This window comes from Acomys russatus, chromosome 17, assembly GCF_903995435.1.
Source record: "Acomys russatus chromosome 17, mAcoRus1.1, whole genome shotgun sequence".
In the NCBI taxonomy this organism is placed as follows: domain Eukaryota; kingdom Metazoa; phylum Chordata; class Mammalia; order Rodentia; family Muridae; genus Acomys; species Acomys russatus.
The window spans coordinates 64,993,319-65,018,145 of NC_067153.1; the positions used below are offsets into that span (position 1 = coordinate 64,993,319).

General features: G+C 53.2%; 1 protein-coding gene across 1 annotated transcript; it reads right to left on the reverse strand.

Moving 5' to 3' along the window:
- Positions 1 to 406: 406 nt before the first annotated feature.
- On the reverse strand, positions 407 to 24,094 carry Itga5 (integrin subunit alpha 5). Its single transcript, XM_051160485.1, is given in 31 exon segments — positions 407 to 695; positions 1,222 to 1,344; positions 2,041 to 2,142; positions 4,213 to 4,326; positions 4,432 to 4,518; positions 6,619 to 6,771; positions 7,155 to 7,260; positions 7,365 to 7,445; positions 7,553 to 7,632; positions 7,745 to 7,837; positions 7,957 to 8,107; positions 8,340 to 8,407; positions 8,503 to 8,640; positions 9,651 to 9,805; positions 9,902 to 9,957; positions 10,094 to 10,195; positions 10,352 to 10,397; positions 10,573 to 10,764; positions 11,298 to 11,506; positions 11,792 to 11,844; positions 11,993 to 12,049; positions 13,592 to 13,635; positions 13,752 to 13,796; positions 13,998 to 14,123; positions 14,716 to 14,761; positions 14,855 to 14,916; positions 15,129 to 15,249; positions 15,385 to 15,497; positions 16,753 to 16,852; positions 16,854 to 16,884; positions 23,637 to 24,094. Coding segments are annotated over 31 exon segments (3,312 nt in total). The 5' UTR covers positions 24,011 to 24,094; the 3' UTR covers positions 407 to 611.
- Between the last annotated feature and the right edge of the window lie 733 nt (positions 24,095 to 24,827).

Here is a 24,827-nt window from a genome sequence, read left to right on the forward strand (position 1 = left end):
AGATCAGCCCCAGGCGCCAGACTGGTCTGGCTCCATCCTCATTCTGACATCCCTGGACCTGTGTCTGGGCCAGCATCAACCTTTGGGATTTGTCCTGAGCTGGTCCTGCAGCACTACCCATGGTTAGTGTACTTCATTGGCCCTCCAGGATGGGGCCTGTTGGAGCTGCCAGGTCTCACTCCCCAAGTCTCAGGCTCTTAGCTGCAGGCCTCCTTTAGATTTCTGGCAAGGCCAAAGATGCATCTTTGCAGGCTGGAGCCAGACAGGAAGTCCTGGTGGCATGCCTGGCCCAGAGAACCATGACTGAATTCCCTAATTATGGCTCCAAGTTGCTTTCAGAAGTCTCCAAAAATGCAAAGGCTGAAGGAAGGCTGGGGCTTCTGTCCCTGGACCTGAGGCCCCCATTCATGTGTAAACAAGGGTCCTTCACAGTGCGTGGGGGGGAAGGATCCGTAAGCTTCTTGCCCCCAGCTCTGGCCCTTCAAGTATGTCTCTGGGCTAGGGAGAAGAGCTTCTCCCCAGCCCTTAGCACCTTCAGGAAGTGCCTCGTCCCTCCCTGTTGGAAGGTAGGGACTGGCTCTTCAGGATCAGGAGTCTGAGGTCAGGAGGACTCAGGCATCTGAGGTGGCTGGAGGCTTCAGTTGAGCTTTTTCCATGGCAGTGCCATAGGGGAGGGAACGTTTGAAGAACCCGAGCTGATGAGAAAGGAGACACAATGAGAGATTGTCCCCCCCTCCCCACGCCCCATGAGGGATCCAGAGGATGAGGACTCTGCTGCCTAGTCTTCCCCACCCTGCCACGGTGGCTTCTGAACGCACGCTCAGATACTTTCCCAAGGGGTCCAATGGATGTGGGAGGTCTAAAATCAGGCTCATCAGAGCTTTAAAATGCTCCTAGTTAAGCCAGGAAGGGTAAACAAGTTCAACTGAAGTGTCACGTCTATGGCCTAGCAGTGGCTGCCACCTGTAAGATATTTATTGTTAGCTGCCACAGAATTTTCCAAGAAATGATAGCACAAATGCAATCAAGTACTTGCCGCCTGCGGCTTTGCAATATGGGCAAATTTATCCTGAGACAGGAGGCCTCTTTGCAAAGTGGGGGCTGCAGATTGAAGAGAGGGGTCTGGTAGGAAAAGACAGGGTTGGGTGTGAGTAGCCAGGGTAGAGATGGGGGCCTGTGCTAGATCTGAGGGTGGCCAAGCCAGGGCAGGGCGTGTCTGACCTTGTAGAGGACGTAGATGAGCAGACCTAGGAGCAGGAGGCCAAAAAGGATGGCCAGGATGATGATCCACAAGGGGACACCATTGCTGCCTTCTGCCTTGGTCCACTGCACAGCCGTGGCCACCTGTGGACAAGCCAGATGACCCTGAGAACCCATAAATTCTTCCTACCCTATTCCAGGCTACCACTGGCTGTTGGATCTGGACCTAACTCTGATTCTGCTCTCTCCCTTAAGATTTATTTATTTATTATTGTATATGCAGTGCTCTGTCTGCATATGCACCTGCATGCCAGAAGAGGGCATCAGATCACATTATAGATGGTGGTGAGCCACCATGTGGTTGCTGGGACTTGAACTCAGGACCTCTGGAAGGAGCAAACAGTGCTCTTTAACCTCTGAGCCATCTCTCCAGGCCCCATGCCCCTAACTCTCACTTTCAGCTAGCAGGATTCTGAACCTATAGGTGGAAGAGTCTGAAGTGCACAGTGTCTCTTGCTTTGTGCTTTCACATCTGTGTTCTTTTCACCAGAATCTTCCTTTCTAGAGCAGTCTAGTTGGTCCCTTCAGGATCTCAGCTTGTACACCACTTCCTCAGAAAAGCCTTTCCTGACTCTGAAAGACTGGGATCAGGGATCCTATGACAACATGTTCCCATAGACTGTCTGGCATGCGTCACACTGATGTCACTGCCCTCTAGGCTGTGAACTCCAGAGCAGAGACACCACCTTAACCTGGCCGTTCACTTTATCTGTGTCCTTACCCTGCTCCTGGCATTCTCGGGCCTGCCTCCTTTGACCAGACCTGTGACCTGGAGCTCACCTGAAGTGTCTTTTGAGGCAGCTGCCGAGGCAGGATTTGGTAGGGCATCTTCAGAACTTCATACACAGCTTCACACTGCAGGCTGAATGGCTGCTGTTCCCGCTGTGGGTGGAGAAAGGTGGTCAGGGCGGCCCCTCTTGGGATCTAGAGCACACCAGGCTTGCCCACAGTGTATCTCAGGATGTGATCTTTCCTAATATGGACTCACTATCTCTGATTCTCTTGACGTTCCTTATGAGAAATAGTAAATGTAAAATCGAGTAATTATGGGGCTGGAGAGATGGCTCAGTGCTTAAGAGCACTGCCTGCTCTTCCAAAGGACCTGGGTTCAATTCCCAGCACCCACATGGCAGCTCACAACTGTCTGTAACTCCAAGATCTGACACCCCTACACCAATGCACATAAATTAAAATTAAATAAAATATTTTAAAAATTGAGCAATTATAACCAGATGCTACATGTTCAATATATATATTTTTATTTAGGCTCTAAAAATCAGGGATTTGAACCTCGGGCCTTCAGACTTAAAGGCTTACCAGCTGAGCTATTTAGGCTCCTCAATATGTATATTTTAATGATTAATATGGGCTAACATCCAGGATTATGTTTGGTCCATAATGTGCTCACTAAATTATGACTTTTTTCTCTTCCTGCTTCTGCCTGGTTTTTCAGAATAGATTCGTCTCATCCCCTACTCTCTTAATTAAAAAAAAAAGATTTATTTATTTACTATGTATACAGTGTTCTGACTACATATATGCCAGCACACCAGAAGAGGGTACCAGATCTCATCATTTTTTTTTTTTTTAATTAGCTGGGCAATGGTGGCGCACACCTTTAATCCTAGCACTCAGGAGGTAGAGGCAGGCAGGTCTCTGAGTTCAAGGCTAGCCTAGTCAACAGAGCAAATTCCAGGACATCCAGGGCTACACAGAGAAACCCTGTCTCAAAAAACAAAACAAAACAAAATAAATTAAATGGGACTTTTTAATGCATGTGTGTTAAGTGTGTATGTGTGCATGCACACATGCCAGCGCACATATTCCATGACACACATGTGCAGGTCACCAAAACCAGCTTCTTCTGTGGGTTCCAGGAATTGAACTCAAGTGGTCAGACTTACAAATTAGTTCATTTACCTGCTGAGCCATAGCCCCAATCCTCACTTCTTTTTTTCTCATTTATTTTTAAGCCTTCCTTCCTTCCTTCCTGTGTGTGTGTGTGTGCATGCACATGCCAAGGCTTGCCTATGGAGGTCAGGTGTAATCTTTCTGTCTTGTGGGTCTTGGAGAGCGAACTCAGGTTGTGAGGTTTGGAGTGGGTACCTTTACCCACTCACCGTGTCATTTCACAGGCTTCCTTTCTGTTTACTTTTCCTCTTCTTTCTTTCATGTGTGCATGCATGTATGGTGTGCGTGGGTGCACATGCGGGCCAGAGGCTGACGTCAGGGTCTTACACATTGAGACAAGCTCTCTCACCGAACCTAGAACCGAGGGCTCAGCATTTTGTCTCAACTGTCTGAGGCTCACCGCAAGGCTTCCCTGTTTTTGCCTCCTATGTGCTGGGATTAAATACAGCTTGCTGCCACGCTAGATAGACATGCATTTGTGTGGATGCTGAGGATTCGAAGTCAGGTCTTCATGTTTGCATGTAAGTGCCTTACCCAGAGGCCTCTCCTCAGCCCTAACCTGCCCTGGCGTTTAAGCCCATGGATTGGGTATGCTAGTTATGCACCCAGGGTCTCACTATGTAGTCCTGGTTGGCCTGGAACTAACTCATGTAGACCAGGTTGGCCTCAAACTCACAGAGATCCACCAGCCTCTGCTACCTGAGTGCTGGAAGTAAAGGTAAGCCAGTGCCATGGTGCCAGGCTCTGCTGTTTTTTCTATCAGGGCCAGAAAGGGAAGTAGTTGCTCTTACTGGCCAAGAGGTGGTGCCAAGGACACACAACTGGTCTAAACCAGGGCGAGGGAGGGGAGGTGGAGAGAGAGAGAGAGAGAAAGAGAGAGAGAGAGAGAGAGAGAGAGAGAGAGAGAGAGAGAGAGAGAGAGAGCGAGCGGAGAGAGAGAGAGAGAGAGAGAGAGAGAGAGAGAGGAGAGAGAGAGTGTGTGTGTGTAGAGACAGCAGAGAAAGGACAGGTTGGGGGCCAGGCTGCATAAAGCTCCCGTACCTGCAGGAAAGTCTTGGCCCAGACTCGGAAGTGCAGTTGCAGACTCCGGCTCTCTTGGCGGTGCAGGGGTCCAAATTCACAGCGCAGCCTGAAACATTTGGCTTCAGGGCATTTCTGGCAAGAAAGTAGGTGTTTGAGCCCAGAATTCTGGCCTGGTGACCCTGAGAACAGGTATCCAACACCTGGGACAACCTTCTTTGCCTGCAGCGACTGACTTACCACGACTTGTGGCCCCGAGGCGGCAGAACTCCTGCCTGGAGCCTCTCGTTTCTGCAGCAGGTGGTGGAGAGAACCCTCGGGATCCAACTGGAAGAAGAGACAACCTTAGCTGCCCCTCCTGCGTCATCACAGCACACAGGTCAGCCTGAACCCGAGTTCCAGAGCAAGAGCAAGGCACCCACCTTTTTTTTTTTTGCATTAAGTAAGAGATATGTAAAGAAATCACAATGTCCTTCCTGCCTCGGGGCCTTTGTACTGGCTGTTCCCTCTATTGGGAATGGTTGCCCCGTGTCTTACAGGGAGGCCTCAGCTTTGTCTTTCAGGTTTCAGTTGAATTATTACTTAATTTGTTTATTAGCAGGGCTGGGAATGAACTAAGAGCTTTGGGCGTGCTAGGCAAGCACTCTACCTGGCTAATGGCTCCCTCTTCAAGAGGTTTCCTGTAAATCTGCTTTGCATCCCACAGCATATCCCATAGGTCCACTTGCCTGTTTTCTTTCTTTAATTCAAGAATGCTCACTATCAGACCTTGGCTGTCCTAGAATTCACTATGTAGACCAGACTGGCCTTAGATTTGTGGATATTCTCTGTTCCAGCACCTTCTAAGGGATTAAGGTGTGACCGTCATGCCTGACAGCTTTGCACTTTCATTATTTTCTACCCATCTTCTTTTTCACTCAGGGTCTCATGTGTATAGCTGAGAATAATCTCGAAGTTCTGATTCTCTTGCCTCACTTCCCTAGTGCTGGGATTACAGTCGTGTGCCATCGTGTTAGGCTGCATAGCTTTTCTTTCGTTTTTTGCTTTTTATTTTTTTAAAGATTTATTTATTATTATGTATACAGTTCTCTGCCTGCATATACACCTGTAGGCTGGAAGAAGGCATCAGATCACATTACAGATGGTTGTGAGCCACCATGTGGTTGCTGGGGATTGAACTCAGGACCTCTGGAAGAGCAGGCTGTGCTCTTAACTGCTGAGCCATCTCTCTAGCCCCCCTTTTTTGTTTTTTTAAATAGATTTTATTTATTTTATGTATATGACTTTCATGTGTGCATGCATGTATGGTGTGCATGGGTTCACATGCGGGCCAGAGGCTGACGTCAGGGTCTTACACATTGAGACAAGCTCTCTCACCGAACCTAGAACCGAGGGCTCAGCATTTTGTCTCAACTGTCTGAAGCTTACTGCAGGGCTTCCCTGTTTTAGCCTCCTATGTGCTGGGATTGAACAGTTTGCTGCCATGCTAGCTAGACATGCATTTGTGTGGATGCTGAGGATTCAAAGTCATGCCAGAAGGGGGCATCAGATCCCAGTGAGTCATCTCAGGAACTCAGGACCTCTGGAAGAACAGTGCTTTTAACTGATGGGCTATCTCTCTAGCCTCCTTCTTTTGTTCTTTTTGTTTTTCTTTCTTACTTATTTTCTTTAAAGATGTATTTATTTATTACATCATACAGTGTTCTGTCTGCATGTCTGCCTGCATGTCTGTCTGCATGTCTGCCTGCATGTCTGTCTGCATGTCTGCCGGCATACCAGAAGAGGCCACTGGATCTCATTGTAGATGGTTGTGAGCCACCATGTGGTTCCTGGGAATTGGACTCAGGACCTCTGGAAGAGCAGACAGTGCTCTTAACCTCTGAGCCACCTCTCCAGCCCTGTTCTTTGTGGTTTTCGAGACAGGGTTTCACTGTGTAATCCTGGCTGTCCTGAAACTCACTCTGTAGACCAGGCTGGCCTTGAACTCAGAGATCCTCCTGCCTCTGCCTCCCGAGTGCTGGGATTAAAAGTGTGCGCCGTCACACCAAGTTCCTTTTACTTTTTATTGTCTACCAGTCTTCATCAGAGTCAAGCTCCAGGAATGTGGGGACTTTTTTGAGTTTCATTTGTGTAGGGTTTTCCCTAGGTCTGACAAGAGTTCACTTTTCACTGACTTCATTAAGCGCTGTTTACAAACACATTCTCAAATGGGGCCCGAGGACAAGTGGCATAGGTCTGGGAGTACACACAAGAGACGGAAGATGACTTCAGGCCAAAGGACACAAATGTAGTGGATATGGGCCTTTTTTTTTCTTTCTAGATCTTTGAGGTGCCTGTGTCTCCCCATCACTTCCAATAGCCCCCAGGCAACTTTTCCCAGCCTCATAGCCCTAGGGCTCCACCCCACACTCAGGTCCAGGTCCTCACCTCCAGGCCCTGTAAGTTGGGGGTGTAGTTGGAGGTACAGTTGCCGAGTCCTGTCACCCTGGTCACATAGAGGAGCTGTTGGCCTTCCAGAGCCTGGGGACAGCTGAGCTCCAGCACACCTTGGCTGATGGAGCTGGGGCCCTTGTTGATGAGCTGAGGGGGAGAAAAGCACAACTCGCTGAGGAAAGGAAAGGCTGGTTTGACATGCAGGCCTGGATTACCACCCACACACTGCATCAGGGCTCCTGTCTGAGAAAGTTAAGGGCAGCAGTAAGATCGCTTCAGCTATCACCTTTGAGACAAGGTCTTTGTGACCCAGGCTGGCCTGGAACTCATAGCAATCCTCCTAAAACAGCCTTTCTTTGTAAGGCAATGGACTGATGTGTCCCTCGTCTGGACATCTCCCATAGGCCCTCATGCTCGCCAGGCCATTCCCCCCTTCCTCTCTCCACCTCACTCAGGCCCTGGGTGCAGGGCCTCCTCCTCTCTTTCCCCTCATTTGGCTCGACTCTGGCTTGTCTCCCAACCTTCCTCACCTCATAGACATGGTGGACAGCTGGGCCCACGTCTCCTTCCTTCTGAGGCTGGTCTTGAGGGTCCCAGTCACTGACTGGGAAAATCACGGCTTCAGGCTTGGAGACGCTGAAGAGGAGGACGGCTTAGAGTGGACAAAAGGGACCCATGTGTCCATCCCTAGGAGTCCAACCCTCTTCCCCCCGAGGGCCCCACGCTGCCCGGGCACTGACCCGTTAATGGAAATCTGGGCTTCAGCCTCCACCGAGAGCGGGAAGGAGACCACGTTGCTCTGTGAGTTGTTCAGGTTCTTGCTGTGGGATGGAGGCGAGAGTGAAGCCATTCGGCAAGGCTCTCCAGGCACAGGCTCTGCCACCTGCCCCACCTTCCCTTCGTCCGCCCTCGACTTGTCATTCCCTACCTGAGGATCTGGAAGTCGAACTGGATGGTTTTCTTTGTGTCTTGAAGATGAGGAACAGTGAACCGAAGGCCACCCCAGATCTGTGTAAGAAGGGGAGAAAGGCGCTGTTAGCCGGGGCATCTGGCTGTGGGCTGAAGTAGTAGGGCCCCGTCCTGCACTCTCCCAGCCCCTCCTCTCCCAGGCCTGACTTACACTGGTGCCTGCCTTCATGGGGTTGCCCAGGTCACACACCAGCTGGCGGCTCTGGTTTACAGCAGAGTAGTCACAGCTCAGGCTGGAGAAGTTCTGGGGACGGGGGGGGGGGGTGGGGGGGTAGCGAGGGGAACACGGACAGGTTGGTCAGGCTTGGGCACCCCCTCTGGAGGGGATCACCACCGCAGCCCCACTTGTCAGTCCCTTCTCACCCCTGGGTGTCTGACAAGTCCTGAGTACTCGGCCTCCAGAGGGGCTGTGACCCAAAGCTCAGCCTCGTAGGCGCCACCCTCACCCATATTCTGGGCGTGGAACGTCAGGTTCAGTGAGTTTTTGTCTCCCAGGTATACATGTTTCTTCTCCCTGGAGGGGCACACAGCGTAAAGACAGTTAAGAGCGGACTGACCGGCCCTGCTGACCGGGCCCCCTGGTGGCATGGGGCGAGGTGCTGCGTGCAGAGTCCTACGTTTACTCTGTCTAGAGCTAGAGAAACGAATGCCTCTGCAGACAAAGCTGAAACACAGAGACGCTCGCAGGCTCACAAGGCCACACAGCTCGAGTGTCCCTGGCTCTTTGTTGTGTCAGCAATACTCACCCATACACGTCCAGCTGCAGGTCAGGCACACAGATGTTGTCTTCACCGCAATCCAGCAAGATCTGTGCCTGGGGATTGGGAGAGCCTTGAGAGGGGTCCTACCACTTCCTTCCCAGGGCCCCGCCTCAGGTGCCTGGCCTGTCTCCCCAAGTTCTTTCCTTACCTTGTCTTCTATCCGGCTCTTGCTCTGGTAATGTAGGACTGGTTGGAGGCCATGGCTGTCCATTGGGGCTTTGGGGTCCAAGGAGAAGTTGAGGGCGATGTGAATTGGGGAGAGTTTGTCTCTGAATTCTGATTCATTCTAAAGCCAGGGGAGAGAATGTACAGGGTTAGGGGTTCGGCGCCTCAGTGGCTCTGTTTCTTAGTTTTGCTCTCCTTTTATCTGCTCAGAGCCCAAATCTGACCTCATTGCTCTGTGGGCCTAGGCACCTGGTGTCTGGCTCTTCTGACAGGTTTCTTTAGCCTCCCCCAAACCCCAGGCCCTTCAGGGGGACCCTCCCAGCCATCCATCCAGTCACACAGGCACACACACATATACACACACACCACACACAGGCACACACACACACACACACACCACACACAGGCACATGCACACACACAGCACACATGCACACACACACAGGCACACACAGACACCACATATACCACACACACACACACACAGGCAGGCACATACACCACACACAACACACATTATATACAGGCACAAACACACACACCACACACACACACACCACACACATGTGCACACATATGTGCACACACACAGAGGCAGGCACACACACACACCACACACACCACACACACCAATGCACATACACATGTGCACACGCACAGGCACACACAGACACACACCACACACACACACAGGCAGGCACATACACCACACACACACACACACACACCCCACACATCACACACAGGAACACACAGACACACACCACACACATGTGCACACACACAGAGGCAGGCACACACACACAAATGCACACACACACAGGCACACACAGACACACACCACACACACACACACAGGCAGGCACATACACCACACACACACACACACACACCCCACACATCACACACAGGAACACACAGACACACACCACACACATGTGCACACACACAGAGGCAGGCACACACACACAAATGCACACACACACAGGCACACACAGACACATACCACACACATACACAAATGCACACACAGACACCCCCACACACACCCACACACCCACACTCTGCCCAAGTCCTTTGTGTTATGTGGCCATCTATCCAGCCCGGGCCGCCCTTGCCCCCTGAGCATACCCTGAGGTAGATCTTCATTTCCTTGCACTCCTCACGAGCCCCATTCTGGATAAGCAGGGTCTGGGTAAGTGTGGCCTGCTTGGAAGCCAGGAACAGCGCCCGCCGAATCCCTCCCTTCTGCTTCTGCCAGTCCAGTTGGAGTTCAACCTCGAAGCCTGTGGCCAGGAAAACGGTGTGAGCCTGCCCGTTCCCTGTTCAACTCAGTCTCCCCCCCCCCCCCACGGCTGCCACACTCAAGCAGTCTCCCTCACCTATAGAGTTGGGGACATGTTTTCCAGAGGCATTGAGGCAGAAGCTAAGGTTGATGCTGGAGAAAAAGTGAGGAGAAAGTGCTGAGTGTAACTGGCACTGGCCTCCTGCCCCGTTTGCCCCTTCCTGAGGCAGACATGGCCCTCCTGCCCACTGGCAGGTACAGATCTCTGCAGGCGCCTAGCTCAGCTCACCAGGACACAGGGTTTCCTTCCAGACTGCAGCTGCGCTCTTCTGGGTTGAACATGGAGGGGAAGATGGTGAGAGACGCGCTGGCAGATATGATGGGCCGACCCCTGCCAAGGGTGGGTGTGGGGTAGATAGAATTAAGGCTCCTCTGAGGGATGGGCACCTGCCCCAGACACCCATTCCCTCTGCACTGATGGTCCCAGTCTTAGTGCTAAGGGACAGTTTTAGTTCCCCAGGCTGCCTCAGTCTCCCTGGTTTTATACCTGTACACTAGAGCCTTGTCCACACCAAAGGATCCAACGATTAGATCTGCAAAAAGCCAAGATACCACCCTTCACAGCAAGCCCCAAACCAACACCTAGACTTTCTGGATTCATGGTTCAGAGAGGGCTGAGCCAGGGAACTGCACCATCTGGTGGCAGCTGCCTAGAATTGCACCCTGAAGATAGACTTCTAAGTTCAAAGGGCCACCGACACTACTTACCAGGGTATCCATTGCCATCCAGATCTCGGCCACCTCGAAGGGCAGAGCCAAAGAAGTCTGGGGTACGGCCAGCTGCCCACAGAGGCTGCAAGACCTGTGAAGGCTTAGTGCTCAGTCCTCCTGGGCCTCCGGGGAAAATAAAAACAACTCCCTGCTGGGTCTCCCCACCAAACGGGGCCCCAATGGCGACATCTGCAAGACACAACACACATTAGTCATCAGGTTAGAAGGTCAGGGGTCGGAATCCCTACCCAAAACCTCAGGGTCCCATTTTTCCCCATCTACTTGTCAATTTCTGTTCAAATCTTTTTTTTTTTTTTTTTAAAGATTTATTTATTATTATGTATACAGTGCTGTCTGCTTGTACACCTGCAGGCCAGAAGAAGGCATCAGGTTACATTATAGATGGTTGTGAACCACCATGTGGTTGCTGGGAATTGAACTCCGGACCTTTGGAAGAGCAGGCGGCGCTCTTAACCACTGAGCCATCTCTTCAAATCTTTTTAAACCCCAATACCCTTGGAAAGTCAAGAGGGCCTGGGTAGTTTAGTTGACAGAAACCCTCCCACTAAGTTCCTTGTCAACCAGTGCCTCTCCGCAACTCAGCCTCAGCCCCCCGCCCCCCCCCCCCGACCATGACCGCCTCCCCCAGCCGTGACGCCCCTCCCCCAACCCCCATCATGATGCTTCCCCTCCCCAACCCTCCTCTCAGCCATGATGCTTACCATTGTAACCATCTTGGTCCAGGTCCCCCAGGGGTGTTAAGGAGCTGCCAAAGCGGCCAAACTCATCTTGGCCAGTGAGGGTGAGAGCGGGTGTGCGCTCTATGCCCGCCGGGTGCTGCAGGTAGATGTAAACCCTGCCCACCTCCTGAGGTCTCCCATCAGCTGTCCGCTCCATGAGCAGGGGCGCCCCTACCAGCAGGTCATCTAGCCTGTGGAAAAAGGAAGACCCAGGCGTCTTGATACCCTTGTCCTGCCACAACTTACTGCCCTAGCAGAGGAAATCCAGGCATTCTGGGTCCCCAGGCTCCCCTTCCGTGAGTTAGACCTGAGGGCTCTGACGTAGCATTCATTCGGCCCCCTCCTTACCCTGACCAAGGAGAAGGCAAGCATGGGTCAGAGTACGGAAGAAATACCCCAGGGAGCTCTCTGCCTGCATTGCCCTACCCAGCTCTTCCTGCCCAGGTCTGGAAGGCGCGCCCCTTCTCGTCACTCACCCATCTCCATTGGTATCAGTGGCGGCCACAGCATAGCCAAAGTAGGAGGCCATCTGTGGGGACACAGGACAACATTGGGTCAGAACAAGATCAGTCAGGAAACAGGATCAAGAGAGGCTGTGAGCAGACATTCGGAGGCACCAGAGGAAGTGGGAGTTGGACAGGGTTGGTCCAGGGCTGCAGCTCAGTGGGTCCCCTCACCTGTTCTCCTGAGACATTGTAGAGGGAGTGGATGTCTGAGCCATTAAGGATGGTGACCTGAAGGTGAAGAGAAAGGTATGGGTCCTGGATGCCCCATGGCTGAAGGCCCCAGCACACGTGGAACGGGCACCCCTCAGGGCGTCTGAGCACTCCTGACTCCCTCCCACTCTGCCCTCTCTCCACCCAGGCTTTCTCTACCCCCCTTGTTTTCTTCCTCCATATGTTTTATGGATTTTCACCCTACCCACTAGACTCCAGTGACCAGAGTACAAGGTCAGTGGGACCCAGAGCACGGTCTTTGGTCTTTGCCTCTCGGAGACTAAAGAAGAGCTTGGCAAACAGTAACTGCTACTGGGTACACACTGGGGCTTCAAACCCAACAGTCAGAACCCCTGCCATCCCTCACCCGCCCGGATCTGCAGGTCATTCACACCGTTTTCTGCTCCCTCTTAGCCACTGACCCAGCCGACTTCCAAGCCTCTTGGCCTCTGCTCTCTGCCCCACTGTTCCACTGAGACCTGGCATGAGCCTTCCTAGGACTGCTGGGCACCCAGCCTCTGTGCCTTGGGTTTCTCCCACGGATGCCAGGGAACAGCTGGAGAATGCTCTCCCCACCTGTACATCCCAGGGCCCCGCTGCCACGGTCGTCGGTGCCTCCTGTCTGGCCCCACGGCCTGTGCTTGTTCAATCCTCCCTAACTCTTCTCACTCCTTTTACCTTGTGAGGCTGCAAACTAGTCCCGGTTTCCTATTTTGTGTGTGTGTGCGTGTGTGTGTGTGCTCTTCATGCCCTCTTGCCCCATCTGTGTGGTGGAGCCCTCACAGAATCTTCTCTTTGGAAAGAGGTTACTGCTTTCCTAAAATGTGCTGTTACCTCAATCGCTTTTCTGGAACTTCCAATTCAGAAAGAGCGTGGGGCTTGATATATGGTAGATATTAACTATTTATCCAGCTGCCCCTAAGCAACGTAATTGGCCTCTTAGGACCCAGTTTTCTTATATACAAATGGTCAAGACTGTCCTCCACCCACAGGCCTGTGGCGGAGAAGGGAACGCCACCATGAATGGACAGTGCCTGAGGGTCAGGCATAGTGGCTTCATCAAGAGTGAACCTATGTGGCTTATCCCACAGGCTGGACTAGAAGCACCTTATAAGACGGGATAAGATGTCCTTTGTCTCAGCTCTCACCTTGCCTTAATAAACGCTGCTAACTGAGAACCGTGCGTGGCACTCATCTGTCCCAGGCACTTGTCAGAGTCTAATAATAGCTGGCAGTTGTACACCACCTAACAATTCACAAATGCCTTCGCTCCCCTTCCAAATGCCTCATGAGGTCAGAACTATTATTACTCCATTGTGCGCGGAAGAAGCAGCTTGGAGCGGCCAAACCGGGGGGGGTGGGGGGGGGGGGCGGCGGCGCAGCAATAAGAGAACAGATGAACTTATTCGGAGTCACTGCCAGAATTTGAACCCAAGTCTGACTTCACACACTTCCTTCCCTTGACCTAGACTTCTGAAATCTGGTCTGTTCTGCTCCTTTGATGTCCCCACAACCTGTCATGCAAGGCTGATAGGCAGAGGACAGAGGGCAGGGTCTTACATAGCCATAGGTGAGGTTCCCTTTGGGCACACCAGCAACAAAGTCTGCAAAGAGAAGAGAAACCGATGGTCTGAGGCGAGGACAGGTCGTAGGTAAACAGGCGAGGCTGTGCTCTGGGCTCTCTCCAGCTGCCCCACCCCCACTCCTGTTTTGACCTTACCTTCTATGTCATCACCACTGAATTCACCCACAGCCACAGAGTACCCTGGGAGACAGAGGGGATGCGTGTTAGCATTGTCTCCTTTGGGACCCCTATTCTCCGGCCCTTAATCCCTGCATAGTCTGCCTGTACCTAAGCATGGCAGGAGAGCTGGTGACACTGAATGGGAGAAGCAGGGGAGGGCTGAGAGAGGACAGAGGCCGGCCCCCACTTTCCCTCCCATTCTCTCCCCATCTGCTTGCCTACCCAAGTAGCTGTCATCGTAGATGGAGCTAGCCTGGCGGGTCTGCAGCTGCCCTTGTACAGGGTTGATGAGGTAGTCTGGGTAATAGGACTGCGAGATCTGCTCTTGAGTGGCGGACAGGATCTGGCCTGGAAGGGGAGCAGAGTGATGAGCTGTGAGGTTACAGGGACTTCCAGGGGACTGGGCAGGATCAAAGCTGGGCGGTGGTGGAGCACACTTTTAATCCCAGTATTCGGGAGGCAGAGGCAGGCGGATCTCTATGAGTTTGAGGCCAGCCTGGTCTACAAAGTGAGTTCCAGGACAGCCAGGGCTACACAGAGAAACCCTGCTTTGAAAAAAACCAACCCCCTAAACAAACAAATAAACAAAAACAAAGACAAGAAAGTTTGGATCAAGAAAGGAACTGTGGGGCTGGAGAGATGGCTCAGTGGTTAAGAGAGCCACCTGTTCTTTCAGAGGTCCTGAGTTCAATTCCCAGCAACCACATGGTGGTGATCTGATGCCCTCTTCTGCAGATAAAGCCCTCATATAACATATAACAAATAAAAAAAAAAAAAAAAAAAAGGAAAGGAACTGTATGGAGCGTGATGGAACAGAATATGAGTGCAGAGGTGGGCGTGGAGGCTGAAGGTGTGGAGGCAGAAAGGATCGGTGCATTCAGGGCTGGAGTGGGGAAAGGACGTGGTGCCAAGGCCTGAAGAGAGCAGAGGAAGGGCTTACCTTGCCAGAAGTAGCTCCCAGGTCCACCGAGTACCACGCGGCCAGTCTATGGGGAGGTGTGGGGAGAGAGGATGAGTGCACCGTCTGGTGCTGAGTCTGGATCCTCACTCACTGCCTTCCCCCGTCAGTCACCCCTTACCTTGGTGAACTCGGCACTGAAGCCCCCTTGGCAGTAACCCTGCCCTGCTGCGCTGCCGAAATCTGTGAGGGAGGAAGATGATGAGACGAGCTGGCTGTGCACTGATGGGCTGGCAGGGGAGGGAGGCAGAAACCAGAAGGGAGGCCAGAGCAAGAGTCTCCTAAACAGCCTCGAAAATACATATTGGTGCTTGGGGGCCACGGAGAGAAAACCGCAAGGACCAGGGACCCTCCCATGGAGAAGGTCCGGTGGTTTGTGCCACTCTGGCCCTTACCTGAGCGGCAAGGTGCATACTCCAGAATCCGGGTAAAGTTTTCTGTGGAGAGGTAGCAGGTGCCCACTGGGTCATTCTCTGGCTCCTTTTCTGTGCGCCAGTTATACAATGGAGCACATGCCTGGTAGGGCACAGAGGGGGAGGGCCGTGTCCAGATTCAGCTTATTAAGACCCACCCCACCCCAGACCAGGCCTGGCCCTCTCCACCACTGTTCAACCCTCAGGCACCTCACCACTGAGCCCACTGGTCCCTCACCAAGATGGAGGAGCCATGGGCCCGAACCGTTGCCCCGAACCACTGCAAGGACTTGTACTCCACAGGCTCCTTTCCCTTGGCACTGAACAGTGAGGACTCCAGGATCCGGGAGCCTTGGGGTGGTTGAAAGTGGGGCTGTCACACTGGTCCTCAGGAAGGCAACCCTGAGCCTTGGCCCAGAGTGCTCAGCATGACTAGACCCTGAGCCCTGAGTCCCAGTGGGACTCAGGTATGGAAGGATTTTGGTTTTTTGTTTTTGTTTTTTTTTTGAGACAGGGTTTCTCTGTAGCCCTGGCTGTCCTGGATTTGATTTGCAGACCAGGCTGTCCTCGAACTCACAGAGATCTGCCTGCTTCTGCCTCCCTGAGTGCTGGTATTACAGGCGTGTGCCACGGCGTCTGGCTGATGTAAGGATTTTTAGACTGCTTTGTGTAGCTGGAGTTGTCTGGTTCCTGCTCTCCCTACACATACCATACACACACACACACACACACACACACACACACACACACACACACACACCCTTGGGTCCTCCTCGCCGGAACAGGACACTTGCAGTATGGTGCTGGGGATGACTGGCTAAGTCCCATGGCTAACCTCTTCCTGTAGCTAGCCCTGTGTCTCCAACAGCCCCTCCTTGCATCTCCTTACTAGACTTTCCTCTCTGTCTCTTTCCAAGTCTAAACCCTGTCCTCTGTAGCACGGCTTCCTCGGTCTTCTTGCTCTCTACCTGTCTCCCAGGCTTTTAAAGTCAGCCTCTTTAGGAACTAGGGCTGTAACTCAATGGAACAGCACGTGTTTATAAGGCTCTGGGTTCAGCCCCTAGCACACCTTCAGAAGCCAGCTAGCCTCCATGTTCTTTGCTTACCTCTTCCTGCCCCCTCACTGCAGTCCTCATCTCTGACGACAGACTGCCTACACTCAGAGCCCTGCTTTCTTACTCAGCTGGGATTCCAGTACCTCGTACAGTTGCTGCAGAACTGAGTGAGCCAAGGCACTTATGACAGTGCTGGCAGCTTCCTGAGGTCCATCGGCCTGAGGGATGAGCTCCTTGGGGCTGACGTTGCTCAGTGTGCACCATCACTTAGCTTAGGAGCAGAACCCTCCAGCCTTCCCTGCCTTTGTCTGGCCTGGCCTCCCAGAGCTGCGGGTGATTCAGTGGAAATGAGAGCCACATGTTTCTGAATCATGCCCGCCCTTCTTGGGCTGGGCTGGGAACATGGAGCGAGTGCCACGGGGAGCACCAGAAACGACTGCGGGGGAGCTTGTGGGCCTGGTGCTGAGGCTGTACCCCTAGCAGGAACGCAGGCCCCGCCTCCAAACTGCAGGCCCCGCCCACCCACTTCCGCTCTGAACTCGTCCACCTACCTTTGCTGTCAAATTCAATGGTGGTGCACTGGGTAGGGCTGGTGCCCCAGGGACACATGTAGACAGCGCCACCTTGCAGTACACCTGGCTGGCTAGTGTTTAGCCTTGGGCGCTCCAACCAAGACACTGACCCTGTGGAGGGGAAAGAAAGTGGATTAGGAGGGAGTCCTATTTCCAGGTCAGTCTCTGGAGGCAGGATGCACCCAGGCTTTTGGGCCAAGAATGGGGGTGGAGTAGATGTCCCTAAGGTTGTATTTATATCTCAGAAGATGCCACAGATGCCAGAGGCAGGGGCTGGCGTCAGGCATCCCCATGTGCTGCTGTCACTAATTTAGCCCCTCCCCTCTTCCCTCATTCTCCTACCTTCTTCCCCTACCACTAGAGAGAGAAACCAGGCTCAGTTCCTGGAAAGGGGATGAGGGCTGGGTCTGGACTTCAGCTTTTTCCGTCTCTTCTATCTACCTGCCCAGTCCAACTGAGGCTGTAGCCCAGGTAGAAGATGTGCTTGGCACATGCAAGGCCCTCAGCACCAGAAAGCACCAAATGCAATGTTTGGCCTTTGGTTGAAAAAGTAGGTCTGTGCGTGCCTGCGTGCATGCCTGCCTGCGTGCGTGCGTGCGTGTGTGTTGAGACAGGGTTTCTCTGTTGTAGCCCTGGCTGTCCTGGTTCTCACGCTGTAGACCAGGCTGGCCTCAAAGTCACAGAGATCCCTCTGCCTCTGTCTTCAGAGCACTAGGATTAAAGGCATGCACCATTACCACCCAGCTAGAAATATAAATTAAAGGAACAATTTAGCCCCAGAACCCCAGGCTTCTGTGGAGCCTCAGGGCCCTCACCTATTCTGTACCCTTCCTTCTCAAGCCGAGTTTTCTCCCTGGGCTGGAACCCAGACTATTGGCCACTTGGTCTTTGGGCATGTTGGAGGAAAATGTGAGTCTAAGAAAACAGGCAGGAGAGAGGAGCTGGATGGAGGACTATGAAAACAGGCCATTTCCTGGGCCTGGCTTGCCCCACCCTGCAGCCCACAGTAGACCTTACCTTCCCAGCTGTGGCTCTGCCACACTCGTGCCCCTTTCCCACAAAGAAGCCCCAGAAAATTTAACTCAAATGCTGTTCTTTTGGATCCTCTCCCTGGGCCCTCAACCAAGGCATGGCTCCTGGCGTTCTACCTCAATCAGCTCTGGTCCTTGGCCTCTGGGGCCCCACACAGCTCTTTTCTACTAGGCCTGGTCTCTTGCCTCCAGGCCCTCCATATAGCCGCAGCCCTCTTCTTTCTTGGCGCTCTCCTCAGTATCTCCTGCGAGGACTGCATCTGGCAGCCTGGGCAGCTTTCCCTGGCACCCCAGCTCTGGGCCAGTGTCCCTGCCAGCCTTGGCCTCTGCCTCCCTCTTCTGCTGTCACTGGCATTGCTCCTCAACCTCTGTCTGTCTGTCCCCCGCTCTGCTTACTCTCCTGCTTTACCTTCCCGGGTCCCCTCCTTTCCCTTTCTTTCTTTAAATTGTTTATTTATTTGACATGTATGGGTATTTTGCCTGCATGTATGTCTGTGTCATGTGGGTACTTGGTTCCAGAAGAAGGCACTGGGTCCCCTAGCACTATAGTTACAAGCAGTCATGAGCTGCTATGTGGTTGCTGGGAATTGAACCCTGGTCCTCTGGAAGAGCAGCCACAGTGCTCTTAACTGCTGAGCCATTTTTCTAGCCCTTCTTCCTTCCTTCTTTTTTTTTTTTTTCCCCCTCTTCGTCTTGGATTTTTGAGACAGGTTTTCTCTGTGTAACCATGGCTGTCCTGGAACCCACTCTTTAGATCCCGCCTGATCTGCCTGAGTGCTTGGATTAAAGGTATGTGCTGCCATCGCTTTGCTTTTTCCTTCTTGACCTCAGATCTTAAGTCTCTCTACCTCTCACGGTTTCTGCACCTTTTCAGCTTTCTCCTTTTTTGTTTTGTTTTGGTTTTTTTTTTTTGTTTGTTTGTTTTTGAGACAGGGCTTCTCTGTGTAGCTTTGGCTGTCCTGGACTCACTTTGTAGACCAAGCTGGCCTCGAACTCAGTGCCCGGCTTCCTTTTCAGCTTTCAACACTCTCAACACCCACCCCTTTTCTTACAAGTGGCTGTCCCTTGGTCTTTATGGAGCGGGCCCAGAAGGGGACTTAGCAGAGGTGTCTTCTATGAGGGTCAGGGATACCAAAGGGGGCAGGGGCAGGGTCCCAGAAAAAGTGATGAGAGCAGCAGGAAAGGCAGTCCCCAGGATGCCAATGGAGTATGGGGGAGTGCCAAGGGGACAGGTGAGAATAAAGAGGGCAGGGGTCCAGAGGGACAGATGGAGGACAGGACAGCAGTTGCCTTAAGTTATACAGTGGAAAGGGGGAGGTGCCAGCTTCAGTTTCCCTGGAGACAGGAAATGTTTACTGCCTGTGGCTTCCTGTCAGTTTTCAACCTAGCACTTCTCCATTTGTCCCCTGCTTGCTGTGTCCCACCCCTCTCTCTCTCTCTCTCTCACTCAGGCATTAAGGCCAATTAGAGGTTTTAGCCACCATTCCAAGAGCCTAGTGACCTTCTCAGGTGAGAATGCTTGAGCTAGCAAAACTGGGAAGCTGCAGGCCTAGGGCTGGGAGAAGAGAAAGGGGTGTGGCCCTTCTGTGGCAGGAGCTGCCACAGAGAGTTTGGCCACTGCCTCCGGCTCCACAGAACAGTGAGGGCAGAGCACAGAAACCAGAGCTCTGCTTCCTGCCCTAGCTCCACATGGGTTTGGGTCTCCTCTCTTTCTCTGAGTTCTGCCAGCTCCCCAGATTTCTCCCATACTGCCTGACTTTGTGGAGGAACTGGGAAAGATGTTTATAGTTCAGCAGCCCTTTCACAGCTTGGGAAGCCTATAAGCCCACAGGCCAGGGGCATAGCTTCACTATGGGAAGGTTCGGGGTCCCAGAGTGCAGACAGGGCACATGGACCCAGGATCCATAATTTCTATCTAAGGCTTTAGTGCTGTGTCCACCTCAGCCTGTGCCAAAGGCTGCTGTGCGAGCTTATTTACCTCCTATTCTCCTTCTACCTCCTGCTTCCTAAATCCTGCAGCGGCAGAATCCTCATAGCAACCCAAGAGGGTAGCAAGGGAGGGTCCCTCGGGCTAGTTTCTATATTGCAGAAAGCCTAACGGAAATCTTGCATTTACCTGATAAGGCATCCCAGGCTAATTAAAACCTCAAGTGTATTTGCTTTTGGCTGGCATTACAACAACTTGTGTGGGAAACTTGGTTATCTGAGGCTGGTCAGAAGCTCTGATTGGCAGCTAGAGACACTTTTGGTTCATTAATTATCTCCCACTGAATGCAGCTTGGCAGACAGACTCTGTTAGAGTGTGAGGGAAGAGACACTTCCCTCCTAAGCCTCAGAGCTTAGAGGTTCTAGTCACTTATTGTTATTATTATTATTATTATTTTTTTTTTTTTTTTGAGACAGATGACCATTCTAGAAGCCACTGCACAGGACACCCACTGGTTTTAGGACTAATGTAGATGCCCCGAGGGTGCTGTGTGCAGCAAAGGAAGGCCATCTCAGTTCTGACATCCCTCAGCAAGCCCCCGAACTGCTGACCTCATCTGACAGGTGGGAAGTCGCACCCATGCAAGGCTGCTCAGAATCTTTTCCAGGATGAGAACAGAAGCCTGGGATCCCATAATGCTGCTTCTTAGGCTAGTACCCTGCGCGGCACCACTGCCAAGCCATCCCCTCCTCTCTTCCTCACTATCTTCCCCGCCAGGCTTCTGATTAACTCAGCCTTTGTTCAATATTCAGTTACTGTTTGACTCCCCCGGCTTAGCAAGGTCAGGGTAGAGAGCAGCAGGTGGGTCAGGGCCCACAACCTGACCTCACTCCTAGGCAGGCCAGAGGTGAACACCTACTTCTGGAAACGCACGTATATCCCAGAGGAGGACGCTGGTTGGCTGAGTAAAAGCTGCTTCCAGAAGTGTCCTGGGCTTAGTCACTCTACCTTTTCTAGCCTTTTTTTCCCTCAATGATGAGTTGCTTTTGAATGGTCCCAAAACTAACTACTGGTTCTAAGTGTCTATGACGTCTGAAGCAATAATACTTTCTCTGCTCAACACAGGGCTGGAGAGACAGCTCAGTGGTTAAGAGTAGCACCGCCTGCTCTTCCAGAGGTCCTGAGTTCAATCCCCAGCAACCACATGGTGGCTCACAACCATCTATAATGTAATCTGATGCCCTCTTCTGGAGTGCAGGTATACATGCAGACAGAACACTGTATACATAATAAATAAATAAATAAATAAATAATATTTAAAAAAAAATCCAGTGAGAAATTGATATGAAAGTTTAAGAGCAGTGTGAGGAACTATTACTTCTATCACAGTTATTAACAACCTTTACAAGCATGTAAGTGCTAAGGATGTAGTCCGGCAGGTGGACTGCTTGCCAAGCGTGCACAGGGGCCCTGGGTTCAATCTCCATAAACTGGGTGTGGTGGAGGGTGTGACAGAGCCTGTCTGTGATCAAATACTCTGGAGAGATCTGAAGTTCAAGGTCATCCTTGGCTACACAGTCTGAGGCCTGGGAGAGGATGGATGAATGAATGAATGAATAAATGCAAGTAAGAAGTGGAGGAAACTTAAAGTAAAAATGAGGTGCGTGCAGGGAAGTCAGAATCAGGAATTTCCCACAAAACTCATGCTTTGCATGTGTTGCTCGGCCTCTGTGGGCGGGCAGGCACGGGCTGGATACCATCTCACCAAGTGCCTAGAAGAAGTCAGACATCATGTCCCAGGGGGGGGTCCCAGCTCTTTGGCGGATGGTGAGCAGTGACGCCCAGGGCTGCCTGGCTTCTGGCTTCACCCCGTGATGCCTGTGCGAGCACCTCTGCAGTGCTCACCCTGTTCCCTTCCCTCTTCAATCGAGAAGTGATGCAAGAGACCAGAGCCACAGAGGGGGGCGGTTTTCCCTCATGAAGGGGAGGGAGTCTAAAGCACACAGGTGCTGGGGGGGGGGGGAGTAAGTCGTCAGGAAGGAGAACCATAAGAGGTTCGGTTATGCACAGAGTGGGGGGCGGGGGTGGGGGGAGTAAACTGTGAGTTGGACACCTGGGTTCTGTTGGGAGTACAGACAGCAGACGGAGGGATGAAGAGGCTGGGGCCTGTTTTAGAAGAAGCCCCGGTGACTGAAGGTCAGGTGGGGGGGGGGCAGATGCACACCCAGGGGACTGGGAGTTCAAAGTCCAACAGATGTTTCAGTTTTAAAAGAGAACTGACAGTTGTGTGTGGGGTGGAGTGAGGATACAGGAGAAATAAAAAGCCAGACAAGTGGACACCTGACTGGGGACAATATCCCATATCCCCTCCATCCCCTCTGCCCCATTAGGGTTGTGGCAAGATGTTTTGGGGGACCCTGGGGGAGGACAGGCCTGGCAGAGGCGCCAGGACAGGGTGATGCAATGAGCTTTGGGCAGGAGCCCAGGGTGTGGGGTGGGGGTTGGGTGGGGATCGTGTAAAGCCCAAATTCAACGGCTGGCGCCTAGCTATCTTTCTTTTTCTTTTTCTTTTCCCCAGTCCTAAGTTCCCCAGATAAGACAGAAAATTGTCCCTTACCCAACTGAATTAGCTGGAGTTAACGTACCCCCCCACACCATCCCATACCTAAATATTCAGCTAAAATCATACCACCTCTGTCAAGCCCTGAGACCCCTGGGGTGGTGGGGGTGCTGCCACGGGCTCAGAGCTTGAAGGTGGAGGAGAAACAACTGCTGTCATCAAAGGGGTTCAGGAATCTGGCATTTGGGGTTCCCTGGCTAGCAGCTGCGACTGTCACCTTCCTCTTACTTCCCAACCTCCTCTCCTTATTTAAACAAACACTTTTGTTTCAGTGTGGCCTCTGACTCTGATTTCCTCAAGCCTGTGGGCACCCGTTTTCCAGGCACTCAGAGTCTGGGTCTGCTTATAACCCGGAAACAAGGATTCTCCACAGAGATTTTCAGGAACCTTCCTTCTGATACTTTTGGGCCCAGAAAGCCCGTGTCTCCCCAGCTTCCGACCCTAGTCCCAGAAGTCTGAGTCTCAGTTAAACTACAGCCGACAAGCTACAGGAAATCAGCTTTTCTCTTCCTCCCAAGAGCTAGAGCAAGAGGGAAACCGCCCACCCCCTTCAGGCGCGCGCACACACACCCCTCCCGACACATCCGTGCACCGCCCTGGGCTGATCCCGCCTCTAGCCTCAGCACCCCCAGTGCCAGGGTCCTGGGATTCTCCCAGGTTTTTGGATCTCCTCGCCTGAAGAGTTTGGGGGTGGGAGGCAACGGAGAGGACTGAGTAGAAAGGGGAGGGAGCCTCTGTCCTACTCCCGGGTCTTTCCCTGGTCTGAACTGATGGGGGAGGGGAGGATGAGGCTGCCCCCCACATAACCTCCCGACCCCCTCAGTCTGTGTCTTCCCTCTTACTGCACAGGCTCACCTAGCTCCAACCCTCTCGGTGGCCCCACGGAGGATCTCGAGGTTCCTCCAGTGGCCCCTAAGGCCCTACCCAGCCTCCGCGCCCCCCTCGGCTCTCACCCACCAAAGGTCCCCGGCAGTCCACAAATCGCTTTCTGCGCTCTCTCCTCTCCGGGTTAACCCCGGGACCCTGCCTGTACTTCTCCAGCTTCTCGACTCGAGCCCTCCCCTCCTGCCACACAAGTCTGGAGACCGGACTCACACTCCACGTCGGCCACGGTCCCTCCCTGCTGCAGCGCGGGCCCCCGATTCTAGTTTGGGCCCCTAACTCCAGTCTTAGTCCTTCCAAACTCCGCCCTCAAACTCAAGTCCCGGTTGCCTCCGGACCCCGGCGCGTCTCCAGTCTCCAGGTGGCCCCCTGCCCTCTTCCCGCCGCCAACCTCGCCACTCACCCGTCCCTTCCCGGCCGATAAAACTCCACCGAGAAGCCAAAGAGGGAGCCGGGGGGCCCGGAGAGCACCGCCGGGGCCTCCGCGTCTAGGTTGAAGCCCCCAACCTGGAGCGGTGGCGGCCACAGTAGCAGCAGCAGCGGCAGCAGCGGCCGTAGGCGCCCGGGGCCCCAGCGCAGCGGCACCGCGTGCAGAGGAGACGGTGGCGACCGTGGCGTCTGGCTCCCCATAGCGCCCGTTCTTCCCTGTCCTGGGGACACCGACCCGGAGCCGCTTCCTAAACCTCCCAGAGGCGAATGACTCAATGCGGGGAGGAGTTTGCCAAACTCCCGGCTGGGCCCTCCCCCCGGCCGCCTTGTAGGCTGGCGGGGGGGCATTCCTGGGTCCCCGGGACGCCGAGGCTGCGCCCCGCACCCCGAAGGGGCGTGGGGGGCCGCGCCTCTGCACCCCTGGCTCCGGCCCCAGCTGGAGGCCGGTGGTCTGGCCTGGCTCAGACTGGGCGGGCTCGGGCTCTTCGCCCTCCTCTCGGCTTCCCCCTCCTTCCCCCCCCCCCCCCTTTCCAGATGTACAACGTAAACGCTCGGAAAAGTGGTCGGAAAAAAGGGAGCAGAAAATTTCCTAATGAGGAAAGGAATCACCTCTGGGGGGCGGAAGGAGCCTGAATATTGTGTGTGTGTGGGTCTCCCTCACTTCCTTTGGAAAGAAACTTTGGGGTCGAGAGACAGGGGACTCCTCTGGCGCCTGGCCAACAGGGATTCCCCGTTGCCTTCCGGGGCCACCCGGCGCCTGGGTTTGGGCCAGCTGAATTGGGGACTCTGCAGCCTTAGGTACTGTGTGCTCCAAGGCAGCCTGCTAGAGCAGCTTCGTGGCTGTGAGAGTCCCGCGGCTGCCCCTCCCCAAGCTGATAGAGTGGAAAGCACAGGACTGTGGGGGTCTCTGACACTGGAGCATTTGGCCTCAGCTCTCTCTTATGTAAGGTTTGGAGGTCTCTTGTTATGGCCCTTTCTTGGATTTGGCCCTTGACCAAGTGGTCAGCCCTTCAACCCAGTTCATTCATCAAATTGCCTGATTCCCTGGAGAAATCCCAGAAAAATTAAGTGATGGGTAGCCGTTGTGAGGGTGGTGTTAGGGAGTCTTCAAAGGGAACCAACCTTCAGCTTCTGTTGGTCACCTGGAACCCAAGACCCCCGCCCC